The sequence below is a fragment of the Rattus rattus genome, chromosome 16, assembly GCF_011064425.1.
Source record: "Rattus rattus isolate New Zealand chromosome 16, Rrattus_CSIRO_v1, whole genome shotgun sequence".
NCBI classification, from domain to species: Eukaryota; Metazoa; Chordata; class Mammalia; order Rodentia; family Muridae; genus Rattus; species Rattus rattus.
Genome location: NC_046169.1, coordinates 38308809 through 38321611, shown reverse-complemented (window position 1 = coordinate 38321611; position 12803 = coordinate 38308809). Strand labels below are relative to the sequence as shown.

The window sequence follows — 12803 nt, the reverse complement described above, 5'->3', positions numbered from 1 at the left end:
TTTTTAAAAATAGCATTTTACAGTCAGGCAGCGGTGGGGCACACCTTTAGTTCCAGCACTTGGGAAGCAGAGGCAGGCAGATCTCTGTGAGTTCAAGGTCAGCCTGGTCTACAAAGGGAGTTCCAGGAGAGCCAGGGATGTTACACAGAGAAACTCTGTCTTGAAAAACGGAAAACCGGGGATGGTGAGATGGCTCAGTGATTAAGAGCACTGACTGCTTCTTCCAGAGGTCCTGAGTTCAATTCCAAGCAACCACATGGTGGCTCACAGCCATCTGTAACAGGATGTAATGCCCTCTTCCCATGTGATGCCCTCTTCTGGTGTGCCTGAAGAAATTGACAGTGTACTACTCATATAAATAAAATTAAAAAAAAATAAACAACCCAAAAATCAAAAACCAAACTAATCAGTGAAATAAACAAAAAACAAAAAAGCAAAAACAAACAAAGACCAGGCAGGGTTTCTCTGTGTCTAGTCAGTGCTCCCAACCCCAACATGGTTTCTCTGTGTAGCCCTGGCTGTCCTGGAACTTGCTCTGTAGACCAGGCTGCCCTCTAACTCACAGAGATCAATATCTCAAGGGCTGGGACTAAAGGGACTAAAGGTCTGTACCAGCATCCGACTGTGGCTTACATTCTGCGTTTAGTGGATGCTGCTAAGTTCCCAGTGCACTGGGGATCAGGGCTGTGGCTCAATGGAATTGCTTGACTCCAGCTCTAGGGTGAGCTCAAGGTGCAGGGACTTTGAGTCAAAACCGCATCTCTCTTGGTATTCCCGCAGCGGGCAGATCACAGACTGGACTTCTGCTAAGGGATCTCTTGGCTTTGGTATCCAGGCTCTCTGGTGGGCTGCCCTGTGTTTGCGGGCTCTGAGTTTCTGCTTGCTCCGTCCTGTTCCCGTTCTCCTTGTCTTTCACAAGCATCATGTCCTAATATGATCCAGTGTCTGCCTAGAGAACCTGGTTTGATGAAGGAAGACTTGGTGTCTCGGTTCCTGAGGAACAAGGGGAGCTGAACTTGTGTGTGTGCACAGGAGTTTTCATATACAACCCTCAGGCTACCATCACCCTAACTCCTCATGGTAACTTAGGTAATAGTTACAGTACATGTGCACCGTACTTAGTAAATAACAGATTTTATTGATTGATTGATTGGTAGTCGGACTTGAATTTTATTCACATAGTCTCTCTTTCTCTCTTATTTATTTATTTAAAATATATTACTTTTTTAGTATTTATTTATTTTTATATGAGTACACTGTAGCTGTCTTCAGACACACCAGAAGAGAGCATCGGATCTCGTTACAGATGGTCGTGAGCCACCATGTGGCTGCTAGGATTTGAACTCAGGACCTCTGGAAGAGCAGTCAGTGCTCTTAACCGCTGAGCCATCTCTTCAGTCCCTCTTCATTATTTTTACTTTTTTAAATCACTTGTTGTGGTGGTTTGTATATGCTTATCCCAGGGAATGGCACAGTTAGAAGGTATAGCCTCATTGGATTAAGGGAAGCCTTGTTGTAGGAGGTGTGGCTCTGTTGGAGTGGGTGTGGCTCTGTTGGAGTGGGTGTGGCCTTGTTGGAGTAGGTGTGTCACTGTGGGTGTGGGCTTTAAGACCCTCATCCTAGCTGCCTGGAAGCCAGTCTTCTCCTGGCAGCCTTCAGATGAAGATGTAGAACTCTCAGCTCCTCCTGCACCATGCCTGCCTGGGTGCTGCCATGTTCCCACCTTGATGATAATGGACTGAACCTCTGAACCTGTAAGCCAGCCCCAATTAAATGTTGTCCTTATAAAAGTTGCCTTGGTCATGGTGTCTGCTCACAGCAGTAAAACCCTAACTGAAACACTTGTCTTTGCTACTTTTGAATTGCTGTGACAAAACACCATGAGCAAGGCAGCTTATAGAGCAGTTTATCTGAAGCTTACAGTTTCCAAGGGCACGTGCCCACAATCAGCGAGGTGGGTAGCATGACAGCAGGCAGTCGGGCCTGGTGCTGGAGCCATAACTGGTCTTCAAAAAGGAAGAAGACAGAGAGTGGGAATGGAGTGGGTTTTTGAAATTTCAAAGCTTGCTTCCTAGTGACACACCTCCTCCAACAAAGACCACACCTCCCAATCCTTCCCAAACAGTTCCACACTCAGGACCAAGTATTCAAATATATGAGCATATGGGGCCATTTGCATCCAGACCACCACAGTGCTCCCTTTCATTTTGTTATTAGGTATGGGAATATTGCAGATTAAACCTAGGGCTTCAGGAATTTTGGGCAGGTGCTTTATCACTGAGACCAAAACATTTTATTTTGTTTTTTTGTCATTCTGGCTGTCCTGGAACTCACAGAGCTCTACCTGCCTTTACCTCCTGGGTACAGGAATGAAATATATGTGCCACTATACCTGACCAAGAGTTTAATTTTATATTTCTCAATTATTTTAGATAGAGTCTTATATAGTGCAGGCTAGCCTCATAATCAGTATGTAGCCAAGGATGGCCTTGAATTTTTAATTCTCCTACTTCCACTTCCTAAGGGTTGGAAGTGTGTGTGTGTGTGTGTGTGTGTGTGTGTGTGTGTGTGTGTATGTTTTGAGACAGGGTCTTTCTGGTTGGCTTTGAACTGAACTGACTGTGGTTCAAGGACGACCTTGAACTCCTGACCAACTTGCTTCTGTCTACTAAGTTCTAGGATCAAAACCTCACACCACCACACTCAGTTTGTCTGTGTGTGTTTATTTGAAAAAGTTTTCAAAATTTCAAAATTTTGAGACAAGTGTCTCCCCATAAGCTGCCCAGGTTGGTCTTTCCTTTTTCTGTAGCCCAGACTAACCTTTGAAATCTTGCCTCAGCCTGCCAACTAGCTGAGATATAGCTCTGAGTCGTTACACCAAGCTTTTGTCATCCAGTTGCTGAGTGTAGGGGACCAGATCCCCAGGGCAACTCTGCCAGGACCCGGGAATGACTTTCTGGTAGTTTTGCTTTGCTGTTATGTGCGTGTCTCTCTGCCCTGTGCAGAATTTTGGCAGTCTCTAGAAAGGGGGAAGGGGGAAAAGGGTAAAATTAAAGGTTTCATAATCTCCGAAGTACCGGATCTGGGGCTGGAGCAGACACTGCTGATCTTAGCAGTCAGGAGGCCTGAGGCAGAAAGATCTTAGATTCCAGGCTGGCTGGAGGTCCAAAGAGACCTTACTTACCCTATTTCACAAAAAAGTACACTTCTGGGATACTACTCTGGGGTGACCAGCACTGCCATCAGTACAGAGGGCAACCCAAGGATCGTCCCGAGGCTCCAGGCAAGCCGATTTAAACCTCCTGGGAGGTGTCCCACTGGGACTCAAATAGATGGACAGGTGGATAAATCCGACTCTGTAGCCCAGTGACAAATCGACCTGAAGGTCGGTCAAGCCGAACTCAGCGGTTCATGGCCCGGAGAAACCTCTAGCACACTCAGCCACCAGGGGGCGCCACCACCACGCCCAGCGCTCGCTACCCCCCACCACCGCGGGATTGGGCGTGCTCGGGGTCGGCGGTGGGCGTGGCCAGCGTGCGCACGGGGGCGTGGCTAGCCTGCCGCGGGCGCGCGCGGCGGCGGCGGCGGTGGTGGCGGCTGTGGCGGAGGAGGCGGCGCGGCAGCGGGTTCCGTTCCGGGCCGAGGCTGGACGCGGAAAAGTTGCGGGGCGGCGAGGAGCAGCCCGGAGACGGGCAGCGAGGGCGACATCGAGCCGGGGGCCGACGTCTGAGGACCAGCCATGGACGACCTCGGTGAGTGCGGGAGGCGGAGGGCGGAGCGGTCGGGGCCCGGCGGCCGTGGATCCCACCCTGGCGCCCGGCTGGGCTGCGGTGCCTGCGGCCCGGAGCTGTGCGGGCCGCTCGCTCTAAGCTGCGGCGCCTGAGACTCCGATCTCATACTGGGGTTCAGGGACTCACCTCGGGGAAAGGCGCCCCGTTCCCCGGGCAGACCTCTTCAGCTACGGGACCCTCACTTCGCTTCCCCACCCCCACCTCAGAGCGGCTGCCTACCGGACTCGGTCTCAGAGGCTGTCTGTCTCTTCTGTGACTCCCCTCTGTTCGCTCCAGGCCACCTCCCACTTTGCAGACTTCCCCCCCCACCGGCCCCGGCTTCGGGATTATAGCCCCTTTCGAGAGCCCACCCGTGTCCTATAACCACCTACTGGAGAGCTTGTGAGGACCACACCCCCGTTCTAATGACAAGTGTCCCGGGCTACAGTACAGACATCCCCCTCCCCACACCACACACCGACTCAAGTCTTGTCACCCTGTATTTCAAGATCAAGCCCTTCCCCTTCAAGTCTAAACTTAGAAAGGCAAGTTTGGGGGTGGTGGTGGCTTATGACTCCTACCTCTCACCCACCATTCCCAGACCCTGGTGAAATGCCAGAGGAATGAGGAGGGGAATGCGCCTCAGGCTACAGCCAACGTGTCCTGGCTGGCAAGGTCCTCCACCCCCAGCATCAGGATTGCAGGAAGCCCCACAGGTAAAGAGGACAGAATGCCCAGAACAGAGTTTCACTGTCCTCCTGTTATTGGAGCCCGGAGGCAGTTCTTTTCAGTCCACACTTGGTCCGGTGTTAGGACAGAGAGAAAAAGAGAACGACTCTCCTGAAAGTCGATTTTTAAACCCGAGGGGGTTGATTCAAGGGTTCTAGGTAATGCCCTGTGAACCCTAGAGTGAAGGAGCCCCTGTCTTTCCCTCCCCGTAGGCCCCTCAGCTGAGGAGGTGTGTGTGGGATAAGTGCTTCTCTGTAGAAGCCTTGTCTTCACTCTCTGGACTGTGGATGGCTTGTGTGACAGACCACTGGTGTCACCCGTGTCCCTGGCTCTGAGGAGCAGATTCACTAGATAAGACTGAGAATCCCCTCAAGCAGTGAAGGGTACCAAGTTAACTTAAGACCGGCCATTTTCAGTCACTGGGTGCCCGTTTCCTTGTGTGATCAGGGAGCCCCTGAAACATCCCAGAGCTGGGGGATGGTGTTGGGTCCTGCTTGTTTCCCGGGAGTGGGCTCAAGGCTGAACATAGTTATGTCTTTGGGTCAGGCTTGACTTGTACATTCCCAATGCACTCCCTCCAGATTGGCGAAGCTTCCAGGCAGGTATTTTTAATTCTTATTTCTCCACATAAAAATACTTAAGCCAGAAAGAGGCTGGGGCGATGTGCTTTTGAGCAGGCATCCGAAAGTGTCAGTGTTTTCCCTCGTGGGAACTAGGGAGCTGAAACCCAGTCACAGCACCTCCCGTGCTGGTTGGGGGCCCCTGTTGTTTCTGGACAGCCCTCAGGACTGTTTGAAGGACTGAGAAAGTCTCTGAGGTGCCTGCAAAGTCCAGAATCCCAGACTTCTGACTGTCTTCTATTTAGGGCCAGCACACTGAGTTGTCTTTGAAAGGAATTGAAGGGATGAAGTGGGCTGTTTATGGAGTGCTTACCCACGCCTGGGTTTGTCCTGTCCTCACAAAGGTCTTTCTGTAACATTGCCCCAAGGCCATTGCTACCACCAGTACCTCTTTTTAACAGAGAAGGAAGAGACCAAGAGAGGCTGATTTTCTCACCCAAGGCTGCACAGCCAAGAAACAAATAAGTCTGTGCCTAGAAGCCTGGTCCCTGTACAGCTCCGTGTTATATTCCTTCCCGGGAAGGGGGCAAACAGGCGCTGGCAGGAGGGGCGGGGGCGGGTGGTGGCTGCCACCTGTGACTTCTGCTGCCTGCTCTAGACCCTCCAGTTGCTTGATCCACGCTACTCCACTTCCTCAGTCTGAGCTCTCGGGGGCCGTTACGCCTGGCTGACCAGAGCTCAGGGTTGGGGGGAGTGGATGTGCAGGAGGGGAGAGGAATTTGCTTCTCAGCCCGGGCGGGCGGTCAGCTGTCTGGATGGCTGCTCAGCACACTGCCCGTCAGCTGTTTTCCAAAGTTAGGATGGCTACGATGGCCAGCCCTCTTGTTTTTATTTGTGTCCCAAGAGAGATCTCGTTGGGGATTTAGCTCAGTGGTAGAGCGCTTGCCTAGGAAGCGCAAGGCCCTGGGTTCGATCCCCAGCTCCGGGAAAAAAAAAAAAAAAAAAAGACTAAAACATGTTTTGGGGTTGGGGATTTAGCTCAGTGGTAAAGCGCTTGCCTAGGAAGGGCAAGGCCCCGGGTTCGGTGCCCAGCTCCGGAAAAAAAAAAAAAAAAAAAAAAAAAGAGAGAGATCTCAGCTGCGAACCTCCTGGTCGGTTAACACGGTGTGTGTGTGTATGGGGGGGGTGGGTTAGTTTAGGTGATCTCCCTGTGGCAAGGCCGTGGGGCACGTACATAGCCTCCACGATAACTGATAACTGTTTTTGGCTTGAAAGGAAAAGAAAAAAAAAGATAAATAGCAAGACTCTCCCCCTCCTCATGGTGGCGGGTGAGAGAGTTGCTGTGCGCTGTTTAATAAGTTACAAATTTGTAGCTCATCGGGCAGGAAAAAAAAAAAAAGGTAAACACAGCGTGCCCTGCCTCGTTCTCTGGGCTTTGTGCTGTGGGGTGGCTGCTTGGTGGCTTTTCTCATTAGAGCTTAGACGCTGGTTTGGCCCAGAGCTCATTCTGTTCGAGTTCTGGCCGGAGTTTCCTGGACAGAGTTCTCACAACACAGATGCACTTCCATTATGCCTCCTGCCCCGGCTCTCCCCTTTCTCCATGTTCACGTCGGTAATGCACTGGGGGAGGCCGTGACCACAGTGCGGCCTGACAGGGATCCCTCTCGCTCGGCTGGAGACAGGCCCTGCGCTCAGCACTTCTTTTTTTTTTACACTGTTGAGAGGGAGGTGTTTCTTTCTCCCCCCCCCACCCCCTGTGATGAAGAAACCTGAGCTGGGCCATTCTGTGGCTGAGCTGGCTGGGGTTTGAACCTCGACTGATCCAATTCTGGATCTGGTTGTCTCAGTCGTAAAGCATCGAGAGCTGGTACTGATCGTGGAGGTCCCCAGGAAGTGGCTGTGATAGCATTGCCTTCTCTTCCATAGTGGGGGACGCAGCCAACTGTTGGCAGTGTCCAGTCTGCTGGAATCTGGACCTGTCTCCTTCCAGCTTCTCAGCAGTCTTGACCCTTTGGAAAACAGTGCCTCATTGTGTTTGGGGGTGATGCTAGGGGGGTAAGGGAGTTGCCCCCGGGGCATTCCGGGCTACAGAGCTGCCTAGTCTCCATGGAAAATCTGGCTCTAGGGCTTGCCTGTATGTGAGACCTCTGGGTATTAGGCCTGGGTCAGGACAGTTGCTGGACCCGTGGCAGAGGCAGCATCTGGTGGTGGGGCAGCGGGGCCCTCCTGGGGGGCGTCTTGTGGGGTGCCTGCTGGTAAGGGTGCCTGGCTTAGATTGACACCCCGTGTTGTGTTTGATTGTTAGGTTGAAAAGGACACCATGGGTGGAAGGGACGGGAAGCAGGACACGGCTATCCCACAGAGGGTGACAGCTTTCTGAGGGACTCTGCATGTTCATGCTCCTCCTCTGCTTCTTTGGGGTGGCCCTGTGTTGCACAGACTGGGCCAGTCATTGACTGGAGGGGTCTGACGGAGGCCAAGAGTCGCTGCTGCGGCCCCGCGTGGCCTCTTCCCTCTGCACCCATGTCTCGTGGAGCTTCTTGTGGTCTTTACCTTGTCTCAAGGCCAGAGACGTTTGTCTCAACCAGTCTTCAACTGGGCTTGTTCCAGGCTCAGGGCCTTCATGAATAAAAATAACATTTACAGAGTGCATTTTAAAAAACTGTTTCTTAAAGTCAAGGTCTCTCTATGCAACTGTGACTGTCCTGGAACTTGCTACGTAGACCAGGCTGGCCTCGAACTTGCAGAGGTCCGCCTCAGCCTCCCAAGTCCTGGGATTAAAAACGAGCCCCATCTCACGTATGGAACACTTTAAAACCATGTGCGCAACTCTGTGGCATTTCAGAACATTGTTTTTAAAAACCACACGCGCAGAACTCTTTCCCAGGATGTCTCGTTTGCCCTTACTTGCAAGTACTAGACTTGCATCTCGCGCCCATTCTTGTTTCGGCCACAGAGTTCATATGGAGTAAACTCTCTTGTCCTGAGTAGTCACCACTCCCCACTTCTGAAGGAGGACACCAAAGCTTGGGGGGAGCCCACTCGCCTGAGTTCTACAGCTAGTGAGGGGCAGGATCAGGAATCAAATCCAGGACGACTGTCTGTCTATCTATTATCTATCATCTATCTATCCATCTATGTATGTATGTACGTACGTATATAACTACCTACCCATCTACCTACCTATCATCTATCATCTGTCTGTCTATCTATCTTGAGGTAGGGTCTGTCTACCTAGCCCTGGCTGGCCTGGAACTCCCAGAGATCCACCTTTCTCTGACTTACAGTGCTGGGACTAAAGTCGTGTGCCACCATGTCCGCTTTCTTTTTTTTTTTTTTTTTTTTTGGTTTTTTTTTTTTTTCGGAGGCTGGGGACCAACCCAGGGCCTTACCCCTGGCAAGCGCTCTGCCACTGAGCTAAATCCCCAACCCCTTTTCTTTTCACTCTGTATTTTAGACAGGCTCTCATCATGTTGTTCAGCTGCCCTTTAACTGATTCTTTCAGCCCAGGCTGGTGTTGAACATGTAAACCTCCTGCCTCAGCTTCTGGATTAGCTGGGATTAGAGGTCTGTATTCCCGGGCCTGGCTCCAGAAATCTTTTCTGTTAGTCTTTGTGTCCTCATCTGTTCAGCCCCCACTTCCCTTCTCTCCGTCCTTTCATGGAGGAGCTGAACGGCATTGGTGGCTGTGTCTGTTGAGGACACAGGGCTCCCTTCAGCTCTGACCAGCTCAGTCACCTGTACCCTTGACACAGAGCTGTGGGCTTAGAGGCCAGCTGCCAGATGTCAGTGTCCCCAGGGTAGCAGCTTTTCTCTCTGTGCTGTAGGTCCTGCCCTGCCCGCATGGACACATTCCTCATCTTCATTTGGGCATACACACTCTCTGTCACTTGAGACATCCATCTCTAGTGGAGAAGCTGTTAAAAACCACCGTGGTAGGCTTCATATGGTGGCGTAGGCCTTCAGCTATAGCATTCCGGAGGCAGAGGCAGGCAGATCTCTGTGAGTTCCGGGCCTGCTTGGTTTCCATAGGGAGTTCCAGGCCAGCTGGGGCTCCATAGTGAATGTCAAGCAAAGGAAGAGACGGGAGGGGTCTGTAGGGATAGGGGAAGTTGGGGGATGGGAGGCAGGGAGGAGAATTTCCAAGCTGAGAGATGTTGATTAAACAACTCACTGAAAGGGAAAGTGGAGGTTTGTCTCCTCTCCAAGCAAAAGCCCCTCTCCGCTTGCCTCACCACTGGCCTCAGTATACATCCATATCCCCATGAGCTTCCAGCTGACTGAGTGCCTGACCAGTGGAGCTTAGCACTGGCCTCCCTAGGGAGGCTTCGGACACTGGGCCAGCAGCAGGCAGATGTGCCACTGGGAAGGCCTACCACAGTCCCAGCGGCCGCATCGTCCAGTGAAGATGGGCTTTAAGGCTTGTTTCTGATGTGATTGTGGTTTTATGGTTTACGGGATCGTCTTCCTTAGGGGGAGGGGTAAAGTAGGCGTGTCATGAAGCCTTACTTCTTGTTTGTTTGTTGTTTGTTTGTTTCCTGGAACTTACTGTGTAGACCAGGCTGGCCTTGGAACTCAGCAGAGATCTGGCTGCTTCTGAGGGCTGGGAGTAGAAGGGTATACACTCGGCTCTGCAGCTGATACAATAAAGAAAAAGTCCAAATCCACCCCCCAAAGTCCTTTGGACTCTGTAGGGGACTGGTTGGTCCAGTGCTTCTCCACCACCCACACGCAGGTCCCTAAAAACAGACCATCCCCTGTGCTTTTCTAGAAGCACACTCGTTAGCATCTGCTTACCTTATGTGCACGAGTGTTTTGCTCACACGTGTGTCTATGTATCATGGACACCCTAGAGGTGAGTTACGGGCCGCTGTGAACTGACATGTGGCTACTGGGAATTGAACCTGGGTCTTCTGTAGGGACTGCCAGTGCTCCTAACCCACGAGCCCCACCCACCCATGTTTATTTTTAAAGACAGTTTCTTGTAGTCCAGGTTAGCTTCAGACCAAGTAGCAGGTGAGACAATGACCTCGAGCTTCTGGTCCTCAAGCCTTCGCTGCCTCCTCTCAGGTCCTGGGATCACGAGAGCACCCCACTCAGTTACGCAGAGGGAGACCAGACCTGGAACCTTGTACAGTGAGGCAAGCATTCTGTCAATGAGCTATGCCCCTGAGCTCCTCCTGTAAACTTTAGAATCAGAGCTATCTCAGGCTGGCGAGATGGCCCAGTGGGGAAAGGTGCTTGCTGCCAAGCCTGACAGGCTGAATTCGATCTCAGGTTCTGCATGGTTCAAGGAGGGAACCAGTTCTCACAGATTGTCCTCTGAACTCCACAGATGTGCGGTGGCGTGTGTCTCAGCCCCCCCCCAATAAATTAATATTCAGTTTTTTTTAAAGGGGAGTAACAGAAAACCCCACCTTTCAACCTCTGGTCTCCACGTGGACGCAGACCCTCACACATATGAACATTTGCACACATGGAAACACACCCCAGCTTACAGCACTTCCCGATTACCTGGATTACCTGATTGCCGTAAGCGCCTGTGATGATGGCTGTGCTGCGCTGTTTAGGGAGGAAGGACAAAGGATTCTGTGCTCACAGTCAGCTGATGCAGTGTTTTCCGTATTTCCCTGTCCTCTCTGGGTGAATCTGCAGATGTGGCACCGTGGGCGCAGGCGGCCGATTGTGCAGGGATTTATACCTGAATGGATGTGAGAGGCGTGTGCGCGGAAAGCACGGCCCCATTTGCACGGGGTGGCGGAGCGCTAACATCTGCATCTGCGTGGAAGGCAGGCGCGTGCTTCTGTGCTGGGGTTTTCACTCTCCGCACGTTTAGGCACCGATGGCAGGTGCTGAACAGGGGTTCACAGGCGCCCTTCCCTTGGTGGGCTCTGAGCTGTAGTAGAGCCGGGTGCTGACTGGTGTCTGCCGGTGTCCGCCGTATGGCGCTGTAGGTGGTGGGAGGAGAACAGATAGGAGGTAATGGTGTCACCTGGGAGGTCACAGCGGTGACCTGTACAGAAAACAAAAACAAACAGAAGGAAAACCAAAGCCAAACCGAAACAGAACAGCAAAAGGGGACCAGAGGGACAGGCCGTGCTGTAGGGGCAGAGTCAGGACAAGAGAGAGAGTGGTCTCTGGCTGGAGGTGCAGGGTTGTATGGGCCAGTGGGTTACAGGCAGTATGAGCCCAGGATGTTGGGGGCAGGTGTGTGTGTGCGCGTGTGCCTGGCATGGTGACATCTTGTTGGCCTGTAGGCCTGGGTCCCCAGCCCTTACGTGCAGCTCAGTGTGGCCCTTCCGGTGTCCCCGTGTCCTCAGCTCTCGGGCATCTCCATTCTTCAGGTCCCACCTGTGTAGTGTGCGGAGTCAAAGTTGACTGGTGACGGTGGTAGCGTGGGTGACTAGAGTCTAGCAGTAGTGGCCCTTTTGCCTCAGAGGCCCTCACGTCTCCAAACACGTTGAGCCGTCCGCAGGCTCTGGAAGTCAGTGCCTCAAGGCAGGAGGTGGGGTAGGGCAGGGTCTGTGTCCGTCTGCTTGACTGCTGGGAGGGATCATGGAGCCTTCCTAACCAGGTCTGGATGTGGCGTGTCAGGGCCTTACACTGCCGATCTCAGAAGTAGCCTGATGTGTGTGTGCTGTGTGGGGGAGGGGATGGGGCCTGGAGGAAGCTCTGTGTGATCCTTGGCTGGAGCTCAGGTAATTGTTTTAATGAAATGGAATGCAGCTTATTCAGAACTCACTTGGCAGAGACAGCCATGTTCTGGTCTGTTTTCTTGTTGAGGAGCTCGGGGTATATATTTCCAGCTGTTTTGAATCATAGACTCCGGGTGAGCGGAGCAAGGTGGGCGGAAGCCACTGGGGCGCTCCTTCTTCAGCGGGGTCAGGGAGCTTCATTCAGGCCGCCCCAGTCTTTCTTGGACGTCAGTATGTCTCCTGCGTTATCGCGGCCTTGCCTTCAAAGAGTGTGCCCTCTGCCACTGAGCTACCCTGCCCCAGTACCAGAGTGTCTTCCTGACGGAGCAACAGAGAAACCCTGCCGGAAGCAGGCTGTGAAGGAGGATGTGCGGGCAGAACACGGGATGGACGCTGAGCACACAGCACAAGGGCCTCAGGGAACATCTCTTTGTTTACACAGCGTACTTCACCCTCACAGCCAGCCCCCCAGGCAGGTTGATTATTGTTTTTTATTTACCGTATGTATTTGTGTGCCTACTTGTCCGCATGCACACCAAGTTTATGCAAGCGCCTACACGGAAGAGGCGGTCAGATGATCCACCTGATGTAATTACTGGGAATTGAACTCGTGTCCTTTGGAAGAACAGCTTTTGACTGCTGACTCTCCTACAGGTCCTTCTCAGTGAAGTGCCTTGGATTTTAAAAATTACACTTATTTTTTTACTTTTTTTTTGGTTCTTTTTTTCGGAGCTGGGGACCGAACCCAGGGCCTTGCGCTTCCTAGGCAAGCGCTCTACCACTGAGCTAAATCCCCAACCCCATTTTTTTACTTTTATTTGTTCATAAATTACATTTACTTATCATGTGTGTGCACGCCTGTGTGCGTGAGTGCGTGCATGCCTGTGCGACTGTGTGCAGGTCAGAGGATACCTTGCTCGAGTTCTCCCTTCTATCATGTGTGTCCCGGGGATTGAACTTGGGTTGTCCAGTGTGGGTGACCCCGACCCCACCCAGTGGCATCAGTTTGGCCCACTGTCCCCTGTGGCCTTGCGGTCCCAGTCTGTCTT

The 12803-nt window shown here is 52.3% G+C and overlaps 1 protein-coding gene across 4 annotated transcripts in view; it reads left to right on the top strand.

Annotated features, from left to right (window-relative positions):
* The first annotated feature begins 3561 nt into the window (after nt 1-3561).
* Pxn (paxillin) overlaps nt 3562-12803 on the top strand; it is a 47254-nt gene continuing 38012 nt past the window's right edge. For 2 of the 4 annotated variants that reach the window (XM_032886555.1, XM_032886556.1), the window contains exon 1: nt 3568-3752. In XM_032886555.1, the coding sequence (XP_032742446.1) occupies nt 3740-3752 (13 nt within the window). In that variant the 5' untranslated portion in view covers nt 3568-3739. Of the gene's footprint in view, nt 3753-12803 lie in introns of all 4 variants that reach the window. The other 2 variants (XM_032886554.1, XM_032886557.1) reach the window with 2 other exon arrangements.